At 39.9% G+C, this 16,540-nt stretch overlaps 1 protein-coding gene across 18 annotated transcripts in view; it reads right to left on the reverse strand.

Annotated features, from left to right (window-relative positions):
* RYR2 (ryanodine receptor 2) overlaps window positions 1-16,540 on the reverse strand; it is a 248,421-nt gene that overhangs the window by 126,763 nt on the left and 105,118 nt on the right. For 7 of the 18 annotated variants that reach the window (XM_082214934.1, XM_082214941.1, XM_082214936.1 and 4 more), the window contains 6 exons: window positions 14,830-15,046; window positions 13,803-13,907; window positions 12,234-12,337; window positions 10,670-10,753; window positions 9,008-9,167; window positions 1,717-1,821 (listed from right to left, as the gene is read on the reverse strand). In XM_082214934.1, the coding sequence (XP_082071060.1) occupies window positions 1,717-1,821; window positions 9,008-9,167; window positions 10,670-10,753; window positions 12,234-12,337; window positions 13,803-13,907; window positions 14,830-15,046 (775 nt within the window). The remainder of the gene's footprint in view (window positions 1-1,716; window positions 1,822-9,007; window positions 9,168-10,669; window positions 10,754-12,233; window positions 12,338-13,802; window positions 13,908-14,829; window positions 15,047-16,540) is intronic. The other 11 variants (XM_082214932.1, XM_082214930.1, XM_082214931.1 and 8 more) reach the window with 2 other exon arrangements.

The following is a 16,540-nucleotide window of genomic DNA, read 5'->3' on the forward strand; positions in this document are numbered from 1 at the left end:
ACTCTTCTATAAGACTGGATCCTGTTTTATATGACTGAATATTCTGAATTTCTGTTTTATTAAATTGTATGTGTTTTTATGTGTTTTTCCATTGCTGTTTTACTGGTTTTAGGCTGTGTTTTTGTATGAAAACTAGTATACCACTAGTTTTTTTAAGACTGTACACCACTTAGAGATTATTTTAAATGTTAAGCGGTATAAAATTGAACTACCACCAGGGTATTTGCTTTATAGCTTGCATTAGTCTCCTGTGATAGCAAGGGTCTGGACAGGTTGCTTATACAGCAACCATTTCTAAGATCTACCATACATCTTAGAAAAATTAAAATATCTTAGAAAACTTAAAATATTTCACAGCAAAGCTTTTAGACTATAAAGGATGTTTGTGCACTACGCACTCTTGCTCCAGATACTCACCTGGTGCCTTTTCTACAAAATTTAACCTTCCTTTCACTTCAGAATTCTATGGGAAGTGCTGAATGAGCAAAGTTCCAAGAAACTCATTGCAACACTTAACAACAGCCTCTTATAAAGAGAGTAGTTACAACAACTTGAAATGTGTAAGAAAGCAGTCCTCTCTTTTTTATGAGATGTACTTAATAACTGAAAAGGAAAACGGGTGTCATTGCTTTTTTCCTACTTTTTTACATAGATTCAATGCCATAAATCTAGTATATATTGAACTGCAGCAACTGCATTTTAATGAAAGATAGAAAATGTGAAAGTACATAGGATCCAGTGGTTCAATCCTGATGGCTAAACCTGGGGCTTAGCTACTAAAGGCAAACTGGATTTTAGTCACAAATCTACCTCTTCATAACATGCACTGTTTTCATAATTTAGAATTTAGGTGGATTGTGAAATATACTGTTGCAATTAGTAATTAATTAAATACATGCTATATTTTAAATCTTATAAGATTGTATTGATTCAAATATGACCTAAAATATGATACATCCTCCTATAAAGGGACACTGTCAAGTATTTTCATTAAGTTCAGAATTTATTTTGTGTTTGATCCAATAGTTCCCTTCTGTACACAAGAGGGGTCCTTTCATGAATGCAAGGGCCTTCAATCCAGTTTAAAAGTAAAGGTAAAGGTACCCCTGCCCGAACGGGCCAGTCTTGACAGACTCTGGGGTTTGTGCGCCCATCTCACATTTATTGGCCGGGGGCCAGCGCTGTCCGGAGACACTTCCGGGTCACGTGGCCAGCGTGACAACGCTGCTCTGGCGAGCCAGCGCAGCACACGGAACGCCGTTTACCTTCCCGCTGGTAAGCGGTACCTATTTATCTACTTGCCCCCGGGGGTGCTTTCGAACTGCTAGGTTGGCAGGCGCTGGGACCGAGCAGCGGGAGCGCACCCCGCCGCGGGGATTCGAACCACCGACCTTTCGATCGGCAAGCCCTAGGCGCTGAGGCTTTAGCCCACAGCGCCACCCGCCACCCTCAATCCAGTTTAGGCTCTCGCTAATGGAAGGGGTGGTTTTCACACATTCCCCCTTGATGTTTCCTGTGCTGTTCTGGAGGGTCCCCAAGCCACTGGAGCAGATTTTCAGGGGTACAGGAGGGAGCGGGTATCACTAAAAATCACCTCTCCCCCTTCCATTAGCAGATGTTGGAGTGTCCTTTTGGTGGGCAGAACACTGGCAACACTAGATCTAACCTTTTACCATTGCAAACCAATGCACTTTTAAGAAGCTGTGCCTTACTTACAGTACTTACTTGTTTGTGATCCCTGCCATCAATGCTGTCAGCACAGTTCTGTGAAGAGGGCATACTAAATAACGTGTGGTCCTTCTGCTGGCTGGCTGGCTGGCTCTGCAGCAGCAGAATAAAAATACTGTGTACAATCATGCATAAACACCAGCTATTGCTCTTGAAAGGTTCCTTGGAAAGAAGTGGTGGATTCCACAGAAGAAAATAAGGGATTTCCTGAATAGATTCTAACAACAGAAATGAGTAATAATAGGGACATAAACTACTTGACAGTATCCCTTTAATTTTCAGTACGGAAAATAAGAAAAATTCAGCAAAGCATCTGGGTCCATCATTCAGTGAGATTGAGTTTACTTCTTACAGTAGTTTCCATGATTGATTAAAGGTGGAATTAGACCATGAGAGCGACACAGAGCTGCCACTGTCCTGTGGCTCTTCCCTCTTGTTTAATGCATGGTACGACATAGCAAGAATGCATTTGTCTACTACCAATTCCCTCCTTGACTTCATCAACTGTCACTGCAATGATACCACATCATATCACATGTTGTGTTAAACAGCACAGAGAAGGAAGGTGACATATATTTCTACCCTAAGTGTCTTTCGCAAGTTCTTTCCTGCAAATTGCATGCATTGAAAGATTGTTCCTTAATATGATTTCTTCACTTGCTAGAAAAAGAGCTATGCATCAAAGCACTTCGAGCCAACATATTGTACTGTAACATCTCACAGTAAAATCCAGCTATGACAAATGTAACCAGTGATATACTACAGTAAAGAAGCTAGACAAAAGCGTTAGTAAAGATATCAAATAAAGGGAAGCAATGTGTTTATGAAAAACGAAGATTAGAGTCACACTACCTTTTCTCTCTCTTCACAATCCTTTTCATAGACCAGCCACATTTATTGTTGCCAAATCCAACTGTCCTCTCAAATTTTTTCAGACCTAATTTTCAGAGATTTTTTTTTTCTGGCTACAAAATGTAACTGAAGCACCAGCCTATTTAGTGTAATCAAGGATTCAATACGAAGTTGGAAAAAATATAAGAAGTAGCAAAAAGTAGATATGCCTATTATCTACTCATTTCATCCCACTGGAACTGTCCCAGTCTAGTTTTGGAATGCTTTTCTGTGCATTCATTTGAATGGGGAACAACTGGAAGCTGGGGGGGAAATGGGAGTGGTATAACTGATATTGGGACTCTTGCCAATTAAAAAAAAAACCCACACAGCCTTGGTCTGTAGAGGGTCTCAAGTCAGATTTTCTGGGTCAACACACGTGGACCTAGCTTGTTTGAAATTTTGCTGGCCCAAGTCCATGTGCCAGGCTTCCATCAGTCCTGCTTCTCTGCCCACACCCCAACCCACTTGGGCATGCCAACCCACTTTGCATATCTCCCGGTTTAGACTACTCTTGGCTCTGGCTTATTGCAGGTAGCATAGCCTCTAAAGAGGGCTCCAATTCAAACATTTCCAGTATCCACAGCTTAAAACTTTTCAATGCAACGGTTGGTTGTGGTGCTAATTTACCACACTCCCCGTGTCATATATCTGCCATGAGTGGCTATCAAGAATGCAATGTTACCTGGAAGCTAAGCTCCACTGATTTTAAGAAGCTTCAGAGGTAGGCTTAAGATTGCAGGCCAAGTTACAAAAAAATTTTTTAAAAATAGCAATATGAGAAATATTTGACAGAAACTGTGGCCGTTTATTTATCTCTATTGTAAAGACTACAGCGGCCTTCATATTTTCAATCAAAATATCTCTAAGAAATGAAATATGAAATGCTAAATTAATAAACCAGAATACTGATAGATGCTTAACACATCATTTACTGAAGTACTATGTACAACTATGTTCAGTCATTATAATTTATATTAGGGCTCACAAGGACCCATTCCATGGCTCTTTTGAATGACTAGGTCATTCCTGAATAATGGGAAGTGATACTTAATGGGATTGCATTGAAACACATTTAGAACAGTTCCTCTCATTACTCAGTATCTAGTTTTAGGAGAACAGTTTATAGGTTAGAAAAAAAAATATGCTCAAACACTATTATTCTCACTACTTTCTCTGTAGAATAAGAGAGAAACTCCCATTTCCGCCCACTCACCACCCATAGTTTTGCAGCCTTTATAGCATCCATGTATTTTCTGATGGATGATGAAAATTGTGCAAATAAATCCCAGGAAAATGTTTTTAGGGTTTTATCTAGATTTCTGCTTTTTTAAAATCAGTTCCCAAATTTCCATCAATAATGTGGTGTGAATAAGAACTCTGGACATTTCTACAAATGGTGGACATTCCTGCTCTGGAAAGAATGATGTGGAATGCCAACTTATTTCCATCATTACTACATGAAATCCTCGCTGTGGTATATAACCACATACTGTGTTGAAACTTTTATTGGTGGAAATGTTTATTGTGTGAAAATAGTCAGCAATAACACAGAAACAGAAATACAATGGAGTGGTGCCTACAATAATACAGGGAATGCAGGAAAGCATAGAGTTGTAGCAAAAGAGAAAGCTCTCAGACCAACAGAAGGAAAGGTGTTTGTATCATATAGTTGATTTTATTTAAGCAGCATCTCCAGCATTCAATAATGTCAAAGGATATTTTGTGTGTGTCTGTGTGCGTGTGCATGTACAAAAGCTGCTGAAGCTCTGACTTTCAGATAAAAGGTAGGCAGAAGACCACAGGCTTAAAGTAACTTCCTGGCTGTAAGCAAAATGTATTTGCAAATTTCCTACAACATGCTTAAAGCTGAATACACAATCTGGAGCCAGTCAGCTCTAGCAGCTAGTTTATATGCGGCAGCTAATGACTCTGGAAGATAAAGTGCATCTTGGTTTACTTCAAAAGATGCACCCAGCCACTTCAGTGAAAACTTGTGTGCCAAGGCCCCATGACTCACGGTCACCTTGTGGATAAATAAAGCACAGGAACAATAATAACAAGAATTAATAATAATACAGTCATACCTTGGAAGTCAAACGGAATCCATTCCAGAAGTCTGTTCGACTTCCAAAACGTTCAGAAACCAAAGCACGGCTTCTGATTGGCTGCAGGAAGCTTCTGATTGGCTGCAGGAAGCTTCTGCAGCCAATCAGAAGCCGTGGAAGCCCCATTGGATGTTCGGCCTCTGAAAGAATGTTTGAAAACCAGGACACTCACTTCCAGGTTTCGATAGTTCGGGAGCCGATTTGTTCGGGAGCCAAAGCGTTCGAGATCCAAGGTACGACTGTAATATATTTTTTATACCCCACCCATCTGAATGTGTTTCCCCAGCCACTCGGGGCAGCTCCCAACAGAATATTAAAAACATGATAAAACATTTTAAAAGTCCCTAATCAGGGTTTCCTTCAGATGTCTTCTAAAAGTCAGATAGTTGTTTATTTCCTTGACATCTGATAGGAGGGCGTTCCACAGGGCGGGTGCCACTACTGAGAAGGCCCTCTGTTTGGTTCCCTGAAACCTCACTCTGTAACCCCTTGGCTGGGTCACTGCGGGGCCTGGCTGCAACACTGCCCACTGAATAAGGCAAGGGGACTTTCAAAAATCAATCTGCATTCACATCAGTTGGGTATGCAGAAGATGATGATGCCTGAAGTTTTCACTACTTGACTAAGGAACAGACATTTCTAGTGACTTAGGTTTATTACAGGTAATTGATGAACAGTAAGTAACCTAGAAATACATAGCCTCAACTTAAATATGATAGAAGTATGTAATTCACTGTTATAAATATATTGTTCCTAAAAATGAGAATATGCATGTGAATTTGTGTTGTTGCAGTTGTCATCACACCATAAAGGGAAAACATACTCTTCTTTTAACAAAAGACATGGATCTCAAATAAAAAGCTGATGATTGTGTCAGTGCAAAAAGCAAACGAAAACAAAAGAAACTTCTACATCCCAGTTAGAAATAAATAATGATGATGATGAGCTATGATTATGTTACAGCAAAAAGCCTGTTACATTTTGAAAATTACTTTTCTATAACATAGTGGTAATTTAGTTACAAAGGTTGTATTCATTAGAACTCAGTTTTCCAACTGTGAAATGCTACTGTACTTTTTGGCAGGACTGAAGATGCTTATTTTTTAGTATATTGAGTATAGTAGCTTGATACAATGACAATGTTTGGATGTTAAATCTCAATTTACCAAATTCAATACATAAACAATACTTTTGCCTATGTATGCAGCCTCTTTGTTCCTTTCTTCACGCTGCGAACAAACAAACCAGGAAGTCTTCAATTAAGAATAGCTTCCTGTTTTGCCTAAACAAGGAAACTATGGTTACAGCTTTCGAACATGTCAGGATATTAAACTATAGTTTAAAATTGGATTTAAATACTAGTTTGTTCCAAAAGTAGTAACCGTAGTTTCATGGGTTTGGTTAATTAGAGGCTTTGTGGTTTAACTGTGACTTGTGCAGAGGGAGAGGAATGAAGAGGCTTAATTTACAGGGGAAAGGTTCATTCATAGCTCAATGATCACATTTGCAACAGATTTCTATAGAGGTTTTTTTGTAAGGAAAATTATATTTACTTCAATAATAATTTACTATACTTTACTCTTCCCCCCCCCCATAGAATGCACATGCACACACCTCACCCTGGTGCCATTCCTTGGAGTTCCCAACTCAATGGAATGGTAAGGTTAAGAAATCATCCTGGGACCCAGAAGATTTTAATTACTACCACCCGGTTGTAAATATCTCCTTCCAAGGGAAGGTTCTTGAACAAGTGGTCACCATCCAGCTCCAGACTACCTTCAACAAGAATGATTTAATAGAATCATTTCGATTGGGGTTTAGGTCTGGTTCTGGCACAGAAACTGCCTTGGTTGCCTTGCACAAATATCTCTATGGGGGGAAAGGGTGTGGGTGTCCCTGTTGATTCGCCTTGATCTCTCAGCAGCTTTCAATGTCTTGAAGCAAGGTGTTCTTCTGGAGGAGCTGTCTGAATTTGGACTGGGTGGCACTGTGTTGCGATGATTCCAGGCTTACTTGGATGGCCACCCCCAGAGAGTGGTACTTGGGGTATGCTGCTCGACTGTCTTCAATTGGGTTGATCCAAAAGGGTTGATCTTATCCCCCATGCTGTTTAACGTCTACATGAAGCTGCTGATCAAAGCAATCCAGAGATTTGGAGGTGAGTTCATATGGAGAGTTGTCTTTGAGATATTATAGCCCTGGTGTGGTGTAGTGGTTAAGAGGGGTAGACTCCTAATCTGGGGAACCGGGTTCACGTCTCCGCTCCTCCACATGCAGCTGCTGGGTGACCTTGGGCTAGTCACACTTCTCTGAAGTCTCTCAGCCCCACTCACCTCACAGAGTGTTTGTTGTGGGGCAGGAAGGGAAAGGAGACTCCTTTGGGTAGTGATAAAGCGGGATATCAAATCCAAACTCTTCTGGTCCATAAAGACCACTTCTCCCCCATATTAATCAGTTGGGAACTGGGCATTTTATATATCTTGCATTGTTAGTGTTTTAAATTTTCTCTAGGGTTTTTTTAAATAGCTTTTTATTGGGTTTTATAAACAAGCATCATAGTATAATAAATAATACAAATAAATAGACCAAGCCTTCTCATGTCGTCTGTATATCACAAGAATAAAACAATAAATTTGCAATAATATCTGTAACGTAAGTTTCATTATTAGTGGTCAATGTGTAAGCTCTTGGTTTGTGAATTAGTTTAAACAAAAACAGAGGGGGGAAAGGATAGAACAGAACTAACAGATAACATTCAGCATTGCAGAGCTAAATACCTAATCAGGAGCCCTTGTGGTTTTGCTTAGATTAAATATTGAGTAATGGTCATTTTTGCTCAATGAAGAAATATGAAGTGTTGGCATATTGATGAACGTGGGTTGAAAGTGAAAACAATGTTTAAATTTAAATTTACACCAACCAGATTCAACCAATTGCTGCTGGGGGAGGGGGAATTGTTCATTTTCTGAATTACTGGCATCTGATATGAGATTAAACCACAGTAAATGGTAAAGCCATTTTTTTTATCTGTCCACAAGTCAACCATAGTTTATTAGTTAATCTCTCAAGGAGGGCTGTTTCCCAAACTGTTTTGTACCAGTTATCTAGTGTTGTACCAGAAAGGTCTTTCCAGTGTCTCGTTACGTTGCATTTGCCACTTGATATAAATGGTTTAATTATTAATTGTGTAAATCTGGATCGTTGTCTTGAAGGTCTGAGTGTTCTGTGAATGCTTTACGATCCTGATTAATCAGAGGTTGGCTGAAAAGATTCTACTTTTTGGTGGTCTTTAAATGTTTTTGAGATAGCTACAGTCTTGGAGTTGTACCATGTTTGGGGGATGGGTGATCCTCTCATTAGGTCATTAAATAGGTGGACCATATATGGTAACCATGTTTCTTTGAATTGTTTATAATACTTGGAAGTGAAGCCATCTGGTCCTCAGGCCAATATTTTTTTAAGAACAATGTCAATTTCTAATAGAATTTTTCTCTGGTTTTAAATTGTATTTATTTGCTGTAGCTTATTGTCAAATTGCTTAATATTAATAACAGACCTCAATGCAGCAATCTTCTATGTTCAATTTTCAGTTAAAAAGCAAAAAGTGGCATGATTTAAAGCATCAAAAGAGTACCCACATACCATCTTTCACTTGGGGGCCTTTTTCCTTAGCAGGTTTGCATCCATAATCTGAATATTACTGTAGGGAAAAATACTTCGGGGGATGGGCTGTGGGATTCAGAGAAGTGGAATGAGTTGGTAGGGTTCAGCACCCCTTTCCAATACTCCTTTGAGGCTTTAAATCATATCCCTCCCCAGCTTCAGACATGATGGGTACAGATACTGGTCTACCTGCGTAGTTGAATGAATAACTCGTTCAAATTTAAAAGTTGTAAGTCAAATGAATCAAGTGACTGTATTTCAGGCTTAAAGGAAACATAAACAAAACTTTAATAACCCTGATCACTGCCACTTAAATCTTCAGGTAACATGTCTGATTCCCAGTCACAAATAAAAGCATTTCTTATACACAGAATTCCAAATGAATCAATTTGTTCTAGATGGCATTTTAAAACAAGTTTTTCCTTCTTTAAGTAGTTATCTAAGCACCTAGAAACTATCCTTACTTGTCTCCAAGGAACCCACCACACCTACCCAAATCAAATCCCGAACTCCAGTAGTCATATTCATCTGCTTTACCACCCACCCTCAAAATATCATTTGAGTTCCACAATATCTGCAGTTATCAGTAAATTTTCAAGCATCCACCAGGGACTTACCTGCTGGATTCCATATGTCCAACCCTGCCTGATACGATCCCTTGCCCATACATTGTGAGCATTCTCTGCAAGTTTATCAACCATAGCTTCCTGAGAAGGGGTCAGTTTGATACAACTCAGATCCATAGGAGCAGGCTTGTATCCACTAGACAATAGATAACTGTTAGATGAGAGTAAAATACTTCAGTGAGATCACTTTTATATGCATGTCTCTCAACATTTTAGAACAGCAAAACACAGCAAAACAAGGTGACATACATGAGTTTTATTACAGCACAATGCTGTTCTCTGAACCAGAATTATATTCAACTCATGCGGTCTTAGTAGGCTACTTGAACAGCTGCTAGTATTATTACTATTATTATTATAGTAACTAGTACGACAGTAAAGTGTTTCATCACCAATTAAAAATATTAAAATTTCAACCATATAATAAAAGTTGATTGCTCGCTTTGTTTCGGTTATGCTGAATGTTTGGGGCAAGCATTTTAAGCATGAAAAAAAGAGTCTGATTTTTCCCCCCTCACAGTTTTTCCTGAAATAACATTTAAACATTTTGAGGAAAGTGTATAATTCATCTCTTTGAAAGCCACCATTGTCATTAGCGCACTTCTTAAGACTGTCTGAAAATTTTTAAGATTGTGAGGCATTAATTATATACTTTCTTCAACAAAGAACCAGGAAGTAGTGATCAAATATAGGAACACATGAACGTATAGATCTTCATCCCACTGTAACAGAGCAAGATATGTGGAGCAACAGCATCCATGGTATTCTGACAGGTTTATGAAAGGGAAATAATAGTAGGACAAGCAAATGGGGCAAGTTCTTTCTCAGTTGCTGATGAGGAATGTGATTTCTCCCTCAAACTGAGGCAAAAGCATGCATATCTCAAGAAGGCAAAATGGGTTTTCTCAGTGTGAATGCACAGCAGTAGGGTCGGGGGGGGGGGTATTTGGCATATCCTGCACAACAAATGCTGTACAGCAGTGATGGCCAAACTTGGCCCTCCAGCTGTTTTCGGGCTACAATTCCCATCATCCCTGACCACTGGTCCTGTTAGCTAGGGTTGATGGGAATTGTAGTCCCAAAACATCTGGAGGGCCGAGTTTGGCCATCACTGCTGACCAGGCTCAGTTGAGATGAGAAAGCTTCATGCAGTACCATGGACAATTTGGTTGGCGTCATAAATCTGAGACATCATTAAAATGGTATTGCTACTGTCAGCCTTGAGCCCAAGAACAGAGGAAGCCACAAAGCGATCAGTTCAGAAGATACTAAGGAAGCTAGCAGAGGTTGCCTATGCGGTTGCTTGTTCACGCACTCCTCTGTCTGTTCTTCCCCAATCCCATTCTGGTGGAGCTCAAGAACTGTGGTGATAACCACCGTTTCACCTTCTTGACCTCTCTTTCACTTGCTGCCATTGCCTTATATAAGTGATGGGGAAGGTGGACTTCCCATCCACACAGCTGAACTGTTGCAACTGTATGAGTGCATTTGCTTACCATTAAAAGAGAACCCCCCAAGAGCCCATGATTATCAATTTGACTCAAGGAAGTACAGTGATATGATAAACACACAAGTGAGACTGGACAGGAAGACAGGCTCCTACTTTACACACACCTACACATCTTCCATTTTATTTTCTGAATTTAAACTTACTTCTTTGGAAGTTTTAGTTGCTTCACTTTTTCCTCAGCATGCTCATCAGCAATCCCAACATGACAACCTAGCGCCAGCAGTGTTCTGGAGGAGAAAATCAATAGCTTATAGGAACTTAAATTGGCATGTTGAAAAGCAAAGCTACAACTGCTAGGTTTGCGGAGAGAGATGTTTGCAAGACAAAAATAATAATTCCTATAACCTGTGGGCCAGGTTTTGGTATCTCCCTTCAAAAATACTTTTTGGGGATTGTATTTATACAACACATTACTCACTGAGAGAAGCATTCACACACACACCCCACGGAGCCCATTGCCCAGCTCTGCCTGGTTTGCATTTATGAGCGAGTATGGACAAGGAGACAGGCAGATGGTTTCACTCATCCAAACAGCCTGCCCACATCCTCAGAGATAACAGCTTGAAACTGATCCTATACTGTTAAGTTGTGGGCGAACATAGCAAACGACACAGTGATTTCTCCAGAGCAGCTCTTTACAGTGGTGCCCCGCAAGACGAATGCCTCACAAGACGAAAAACTCACTAGACAAAAGAGTTTTCCGTTTTTTGAGTTGTTCCGCAAGATGAATTTCCCTATGGGCTTGCTTCACAAGACGAAACGTCTTGCGAGTTCTTGCGAGTTTGTTTCCTTTCCCTTAAAGCCGCTAAGCCGCTAAGCCGTTAATAGCCGCTAAGCCGCTAATAGCCGCTAAGCCGCTAATAGCCGCTAAGCCGCTAATAGCCGTGCTTCGCAAGACGAAAAAACCGCAAGACGAAGAGACTCCCGGAACGAATTAATTTCGTCTTGCGAGGCACCACTGTATTTGTAAGTTGGACAGAACTGAGCAGCACACAGCTCAGCCGGCCTGATTTTATAGGCAGCCAGCTGTCAACATTGTAGCAACAACAACCCAGGGTTTCCCGCCTAAAATAACTGACGTGGACCTGAGTGAAAACTATCTACAGTATCCCCCTGCTGGCCCAGGGTGAGAACTTCAGTACATAACATATACAACTTGACTAGACAGAGCTCCAGCACTCTCCTGCCCCAACCCTGCTACCACAGTGGAGTCTACCTCTTCAGGAATCTGAACCTCGTGAGCTCCACATTCCAGTAGGCCACCAGGGAATCAGCTGGGAGACCATCAACATGGGGTAAGACATCCCCTACCACTCTCTAGAAGCCATTTTGATCTATTAAGTGGGGGGAGGCAGACCATTTGAATCAATCCCACTTCCCTTAATCTTAATCCAGAAATTCAGAAAGCATGTTTAAATGTAGCAACATTTATTTGGCACATCTACAGATCCTGCCAAAGAGGCCAAAGAGGCAAGCAGCAGAGCAGTATCCAAAGTTATTAATGTAGAAATCACCAAAATCTGTTTGAGAAGATTACCAGAAGACTTAAGTAATCACACTGATTTATCACCACCCACCAAACAGATGGGCATTTTGTTATTCCTATACAAGGCAAACCTCATAGACTATTTAAGAGTTCACACACCCAAATCTTTTTGAAGAAACATAAAAACACTTATGATTAGAGTGAGCAAGCTACAAACTTACTTTAGTGTTTCTAGTGACATTTGGAGATTATAATTTCGCTCTTGTTCTGGCAGTTTTGCAAACTCCACCAAACATGGATGCTGTCGCTTGTTGTCATCTCTAACCTGCAATAAAGGAAACACTGAGCTTAAATCTGTCTTAGAATGGTAAGTCCAAATGACCTATATTACTGAAAAGGAGTTTGTACCATGTCAGAAATATTAGATAATAATCCAATCAAAGTCAGGCACTTTTAGCTGTTATTGATTTCAGTGTGAGAGTTGTTTAAATCTCTCCCATTGAAATCAATGATGGTGAGTTTTAAGTACCGTGGTACCTCGGGTTAAGTACTTAATTTGTTCTGGAGGTCCATTCTTAACCTGAAACTGTTCTTAACCTGAAGCACCACTTTAGCTAATGGGGCCTCCTGCTGCTGCTGCCGCGCCGCCGGAGCACAATTTCTGTTCTCATCCTGAAGCAAAGTTCTTAACCCGAGGTACTATTTCTGGGTTAGCGGAGTCTGTAACCTGAAGCGTATGTAACCCGAGGTACCACTGTACTGTGCTATATAGGAAGGATGTATTTATAACTGTTGGTCGAGTTGTAAGATATTTCATGTAACGTGAAATTTGCTATGGCAGATATAGGTCAGGAGCCATCACACCTGGTGCTGGGAGCCATGGCCTTTGTGTGCAGGCTACCCCACTGGTGAACCACAGAACTGTGGTTTGGAGGATCTCCTCACAGGGCAGCGATATTCTCAGGATCTGAATTGCCCCATCCATCCATCCATCCATCTATTTGGCTCTGCCAGGCAGAGAACACTACCAAAAGTCTCCTCTTGAGGCTGAGACATTGCCAGAGCAAGAAGGTCTTCCCAGCACTTGTGTGATTCAGTGCAATCTTCAGCTTTGACTGCTAACTCCATTCTTCAGCTGACTCATGGCTTGGCTCTCAACTACAGTCTCCTTGGCACAACCACTGGCTACCCTCCAAGTGCTGTGTATGACCCAGCCCTGACAATATGTTAGAGATGCTTCTGAATAATATAAAACCCTTTTACTTGGATAACCACTTACCATGGTACCTCTAGATACGAACGGGATCCGTTCCGGAGCCCCATTCGCATCTAGAGATAAACGTAACTAGTGACTGCGCGTCTGCACACGCACGTGTCGCTTTTTGCTGCTTCTGCGCATGCGCGTGACGTCATTTTGAACGTCTGCGCATGTGCAAGCGGCGAAACCCGGAAGTAACACGCTCTGTTACTTCCGTGTTGCCGAGGAGCGCAACTCGAACACGCTCAGCTCGAAGCATATTTAACCCGAGGTATGACTGTATAAGCCATTTTGGCAAGGAAGGGGTATATAAACAAATAATAAAACAATTACAACAGCAATGAAAATTTAATGCAAAATCTATGTTTTCTGAAAGTGTAACTTCTGCTTCATTTCCAGCTATTAGAAAAGTATTCTAAATTATATGTACATATACATTGAACATGCACAATATAATTACTCCACCTTATTATGAATGATATTTTAAAGCAGTAAGAAAAACAATAGAAAACAAAATTTGAAAAGCACGTACAGGACCATACTGCCATCCAAGTTCAATTTTATTCATAACCCAAAGTTCATGGATATTCTCAGCTAGTTTTTCCCTAATTCTTTCCAGATGTGGAGGTAATACAATCTAAAGATAAAAGAGCAAATCTGTTAGAATAAAATGACACAGAGTGCAGTAGAGGGGAGAAAACGATAATTTACCAGAATGAAATAAACTACTTGTCCAAAGTTTACATATGTTTCACTAATTACATAGTAGTAAATGACTGAACTGGAAACACAATGAAAGCAACCTACTCATAATAACAAATGTACTTTGAGTTTGTCAATGTACAGGAGTTTTTTTTCCTTTTTTAAGATTTTTTTTTTTTAATCTAGATTTTCAAGATAGCAGCTTCCAGATACTTAATGGTCTTAGGCTTGTATTTACGTTAACTGATAAAATAATATGTTTAATACAAGAAGGAGAAGATTTAAAGATGTTAATGTTTATTTTAAAGGGTATCAAAATTGGGATTTGGAAAACCGTTATAAGGATATGCAATGAAATTCAACTAAGAGGAAACGAGGAAGTCGTTTTACAAAGTAAATAACTGCTATTTTCAATAAGGTTATGATTTATGTTTTGTTTGTTTTGTGTTTTTGTTTGTCATTGATATTGTAAAAACTAATAATTTTTTTGCAAAAAATAGATTTTCAAGATAGCCTACAAAAGAGAACCATAAAACAAATATAAAATAGATCAACTACTACTACTACTATCTACTGCTTTTTGTATTTTTACTGTTGCTATGATGATTGCTTTTGTTTCTGATTCGAGCAGTTTTTTATCTTTAAATGACTGGTTAGATAGAACAAGTTGTGAAAACAAATGCCTTTACAAATTAACAAATATTTAGTGTCACTATACTTGATATCTAGACTCCCAAACAATAAAATATTAGGCAAAAAATGAAAGCAAAAGGTATTTTTCAAGTTCATTGATTTTAACATAATATTATGTAGCATACTTATCCCATAGTTAAAAAGTTAATGTAGATTCTGTTTACCTGACTGGTATCTACAGGTACTGGAGTGAAAGCTGCTTGGGATAGAGATATATTTGGGCCCAGAAGGTCTCTTGTGGAATTCCGATCCTGTTTGTATTCTCTGCTGTGTTCCACTTTCAATTTCTCTTTTGGCAGAATAGCTTCAAAACAAGGAGCATATCCTGGAGGTGGAAGGAATTTAAATTCCCCATGGCGGCCTCCAAGCAAAAAACGTACCCTATAAGACAACAATTCAAATATTCCTGATGCCTTTAGTTCAATTCTAAAGTAAAATTATTCCATCAATGTCACACTTTGCAAGTGCTGCATCTGGGATTTACATTGGTACCTCAGGTTAAGTACTTAATTCATTCTAGAGGTCCGTTTTAACCAGAAACTGTTCTTAACCTGAAGCACCACTTTAGCTAATGGGGCCTCCCGCTGCCACCGGAGCACAATTTCTGTTCTTATCCTGAAGCAAAGTTTTTAACCTGAAGCACTATTTCTGGGTTAGTGGAGTCTGTAACCTGAAGTGTATGTAACCTGAAGCATATGTAACCCGAGGTACCACTGTATTTCAGAGTGAATTAGTTTTATCTAAAGGTGACTGCATCTACACTAGGCTGTGATTATCTTCTCCTACTTTCTGTCTTAAAAAAAGGTAAAGGACCCCTGACAGTTAAGTCCACTCACGAACAACTCTGGGGTTGCAGCGATCATCTTGCTTTACTGTCCGAGGGAGCTGACATTTGTCCACATACAGTTTTCCCAGGTCATATGGCCAGCATGACTGAGCCACTTCTGGTGAAACCAGAGCAGTGCACGGAAACGCCATTTACCTTCCTGCCAGATCAGTACCTATTTATCTACTTGCACTTTGACATGCTTTCAAACTGCTAGGTTGGCAGGAGCTAGGACTGAACAACGGGAGCTCACCCCATCGCGGGGATTCGAACCGCCGACCTTCCAATCAGCAAGCCCAAGGCTCAGTGGTTTACACCACAGCACCACCCGCATCTCACTTTCGGTCTTACCTGTGGTCTATTTAGCAATAACTACTGCTTAGTTTAGGTTATTAATTTTATATGTGATTTAAATGAAGAATAAGAATGCATATTTATTCAGAAGTAAGTGTGTATTCATTTGGCATACTCAATTTTGGATAAAATTAGAACTGGAAAAAACCAGTGATTATATCATCACTTCATCACTGGACTAGTGTAGTAGCGAATAAGAGCAAAGTCTATGAGGCAGAACCAGCACAGAATGAACTCACTGTATAGTGTTAGGTATCTTTTTGCTTCAGTTCCTCATCTGTAAGATGGAAATATTAATATTGACCATGTGGGCCTCAGTAAAGATGTATCAGTTAATATATGTGATGTGATTTGAGCTCTTAGGAAAAGCACTATATAACTAAATATCCCTTGGATAAGGATTTTTCAGAGTGCTACACCTCCACTCACAGGAAGCCACTTTCCTCATAGAGTGGACATGGAGTTTTGTTTTCAGAAGCAGCCTAGTGCCATTTTGAATGGGTGAGTAGATCATTTTCCTTCCCCTCTCAACCTACTATGCCCTTCTTTGGCCAGCCATTCCAGCTCCCACTGAGGAAAAGCAGTACATGTAAGTCTAAAAGCCATAAGATAAAGAGATCCCTTCCAAGATCCCTTCTGTGGAGTTTGCTTCCTCCAAATACTCTCTCTCTCTTCTAAACTTGCACAGTGTTATG

The sequence above is a fragment of the Podarcis vaucheri genome, assembly GCF_965113315.1.
Source record: "Podarcis vaucheri genome assembly, chromosome: 3".
NCBI classification, from domain to species: Eukaryota; Metazoa; Chordata; class Lepidosauria; order Squamata; family Lacertidae; genus Podarcis; species Podarcis vaucheri.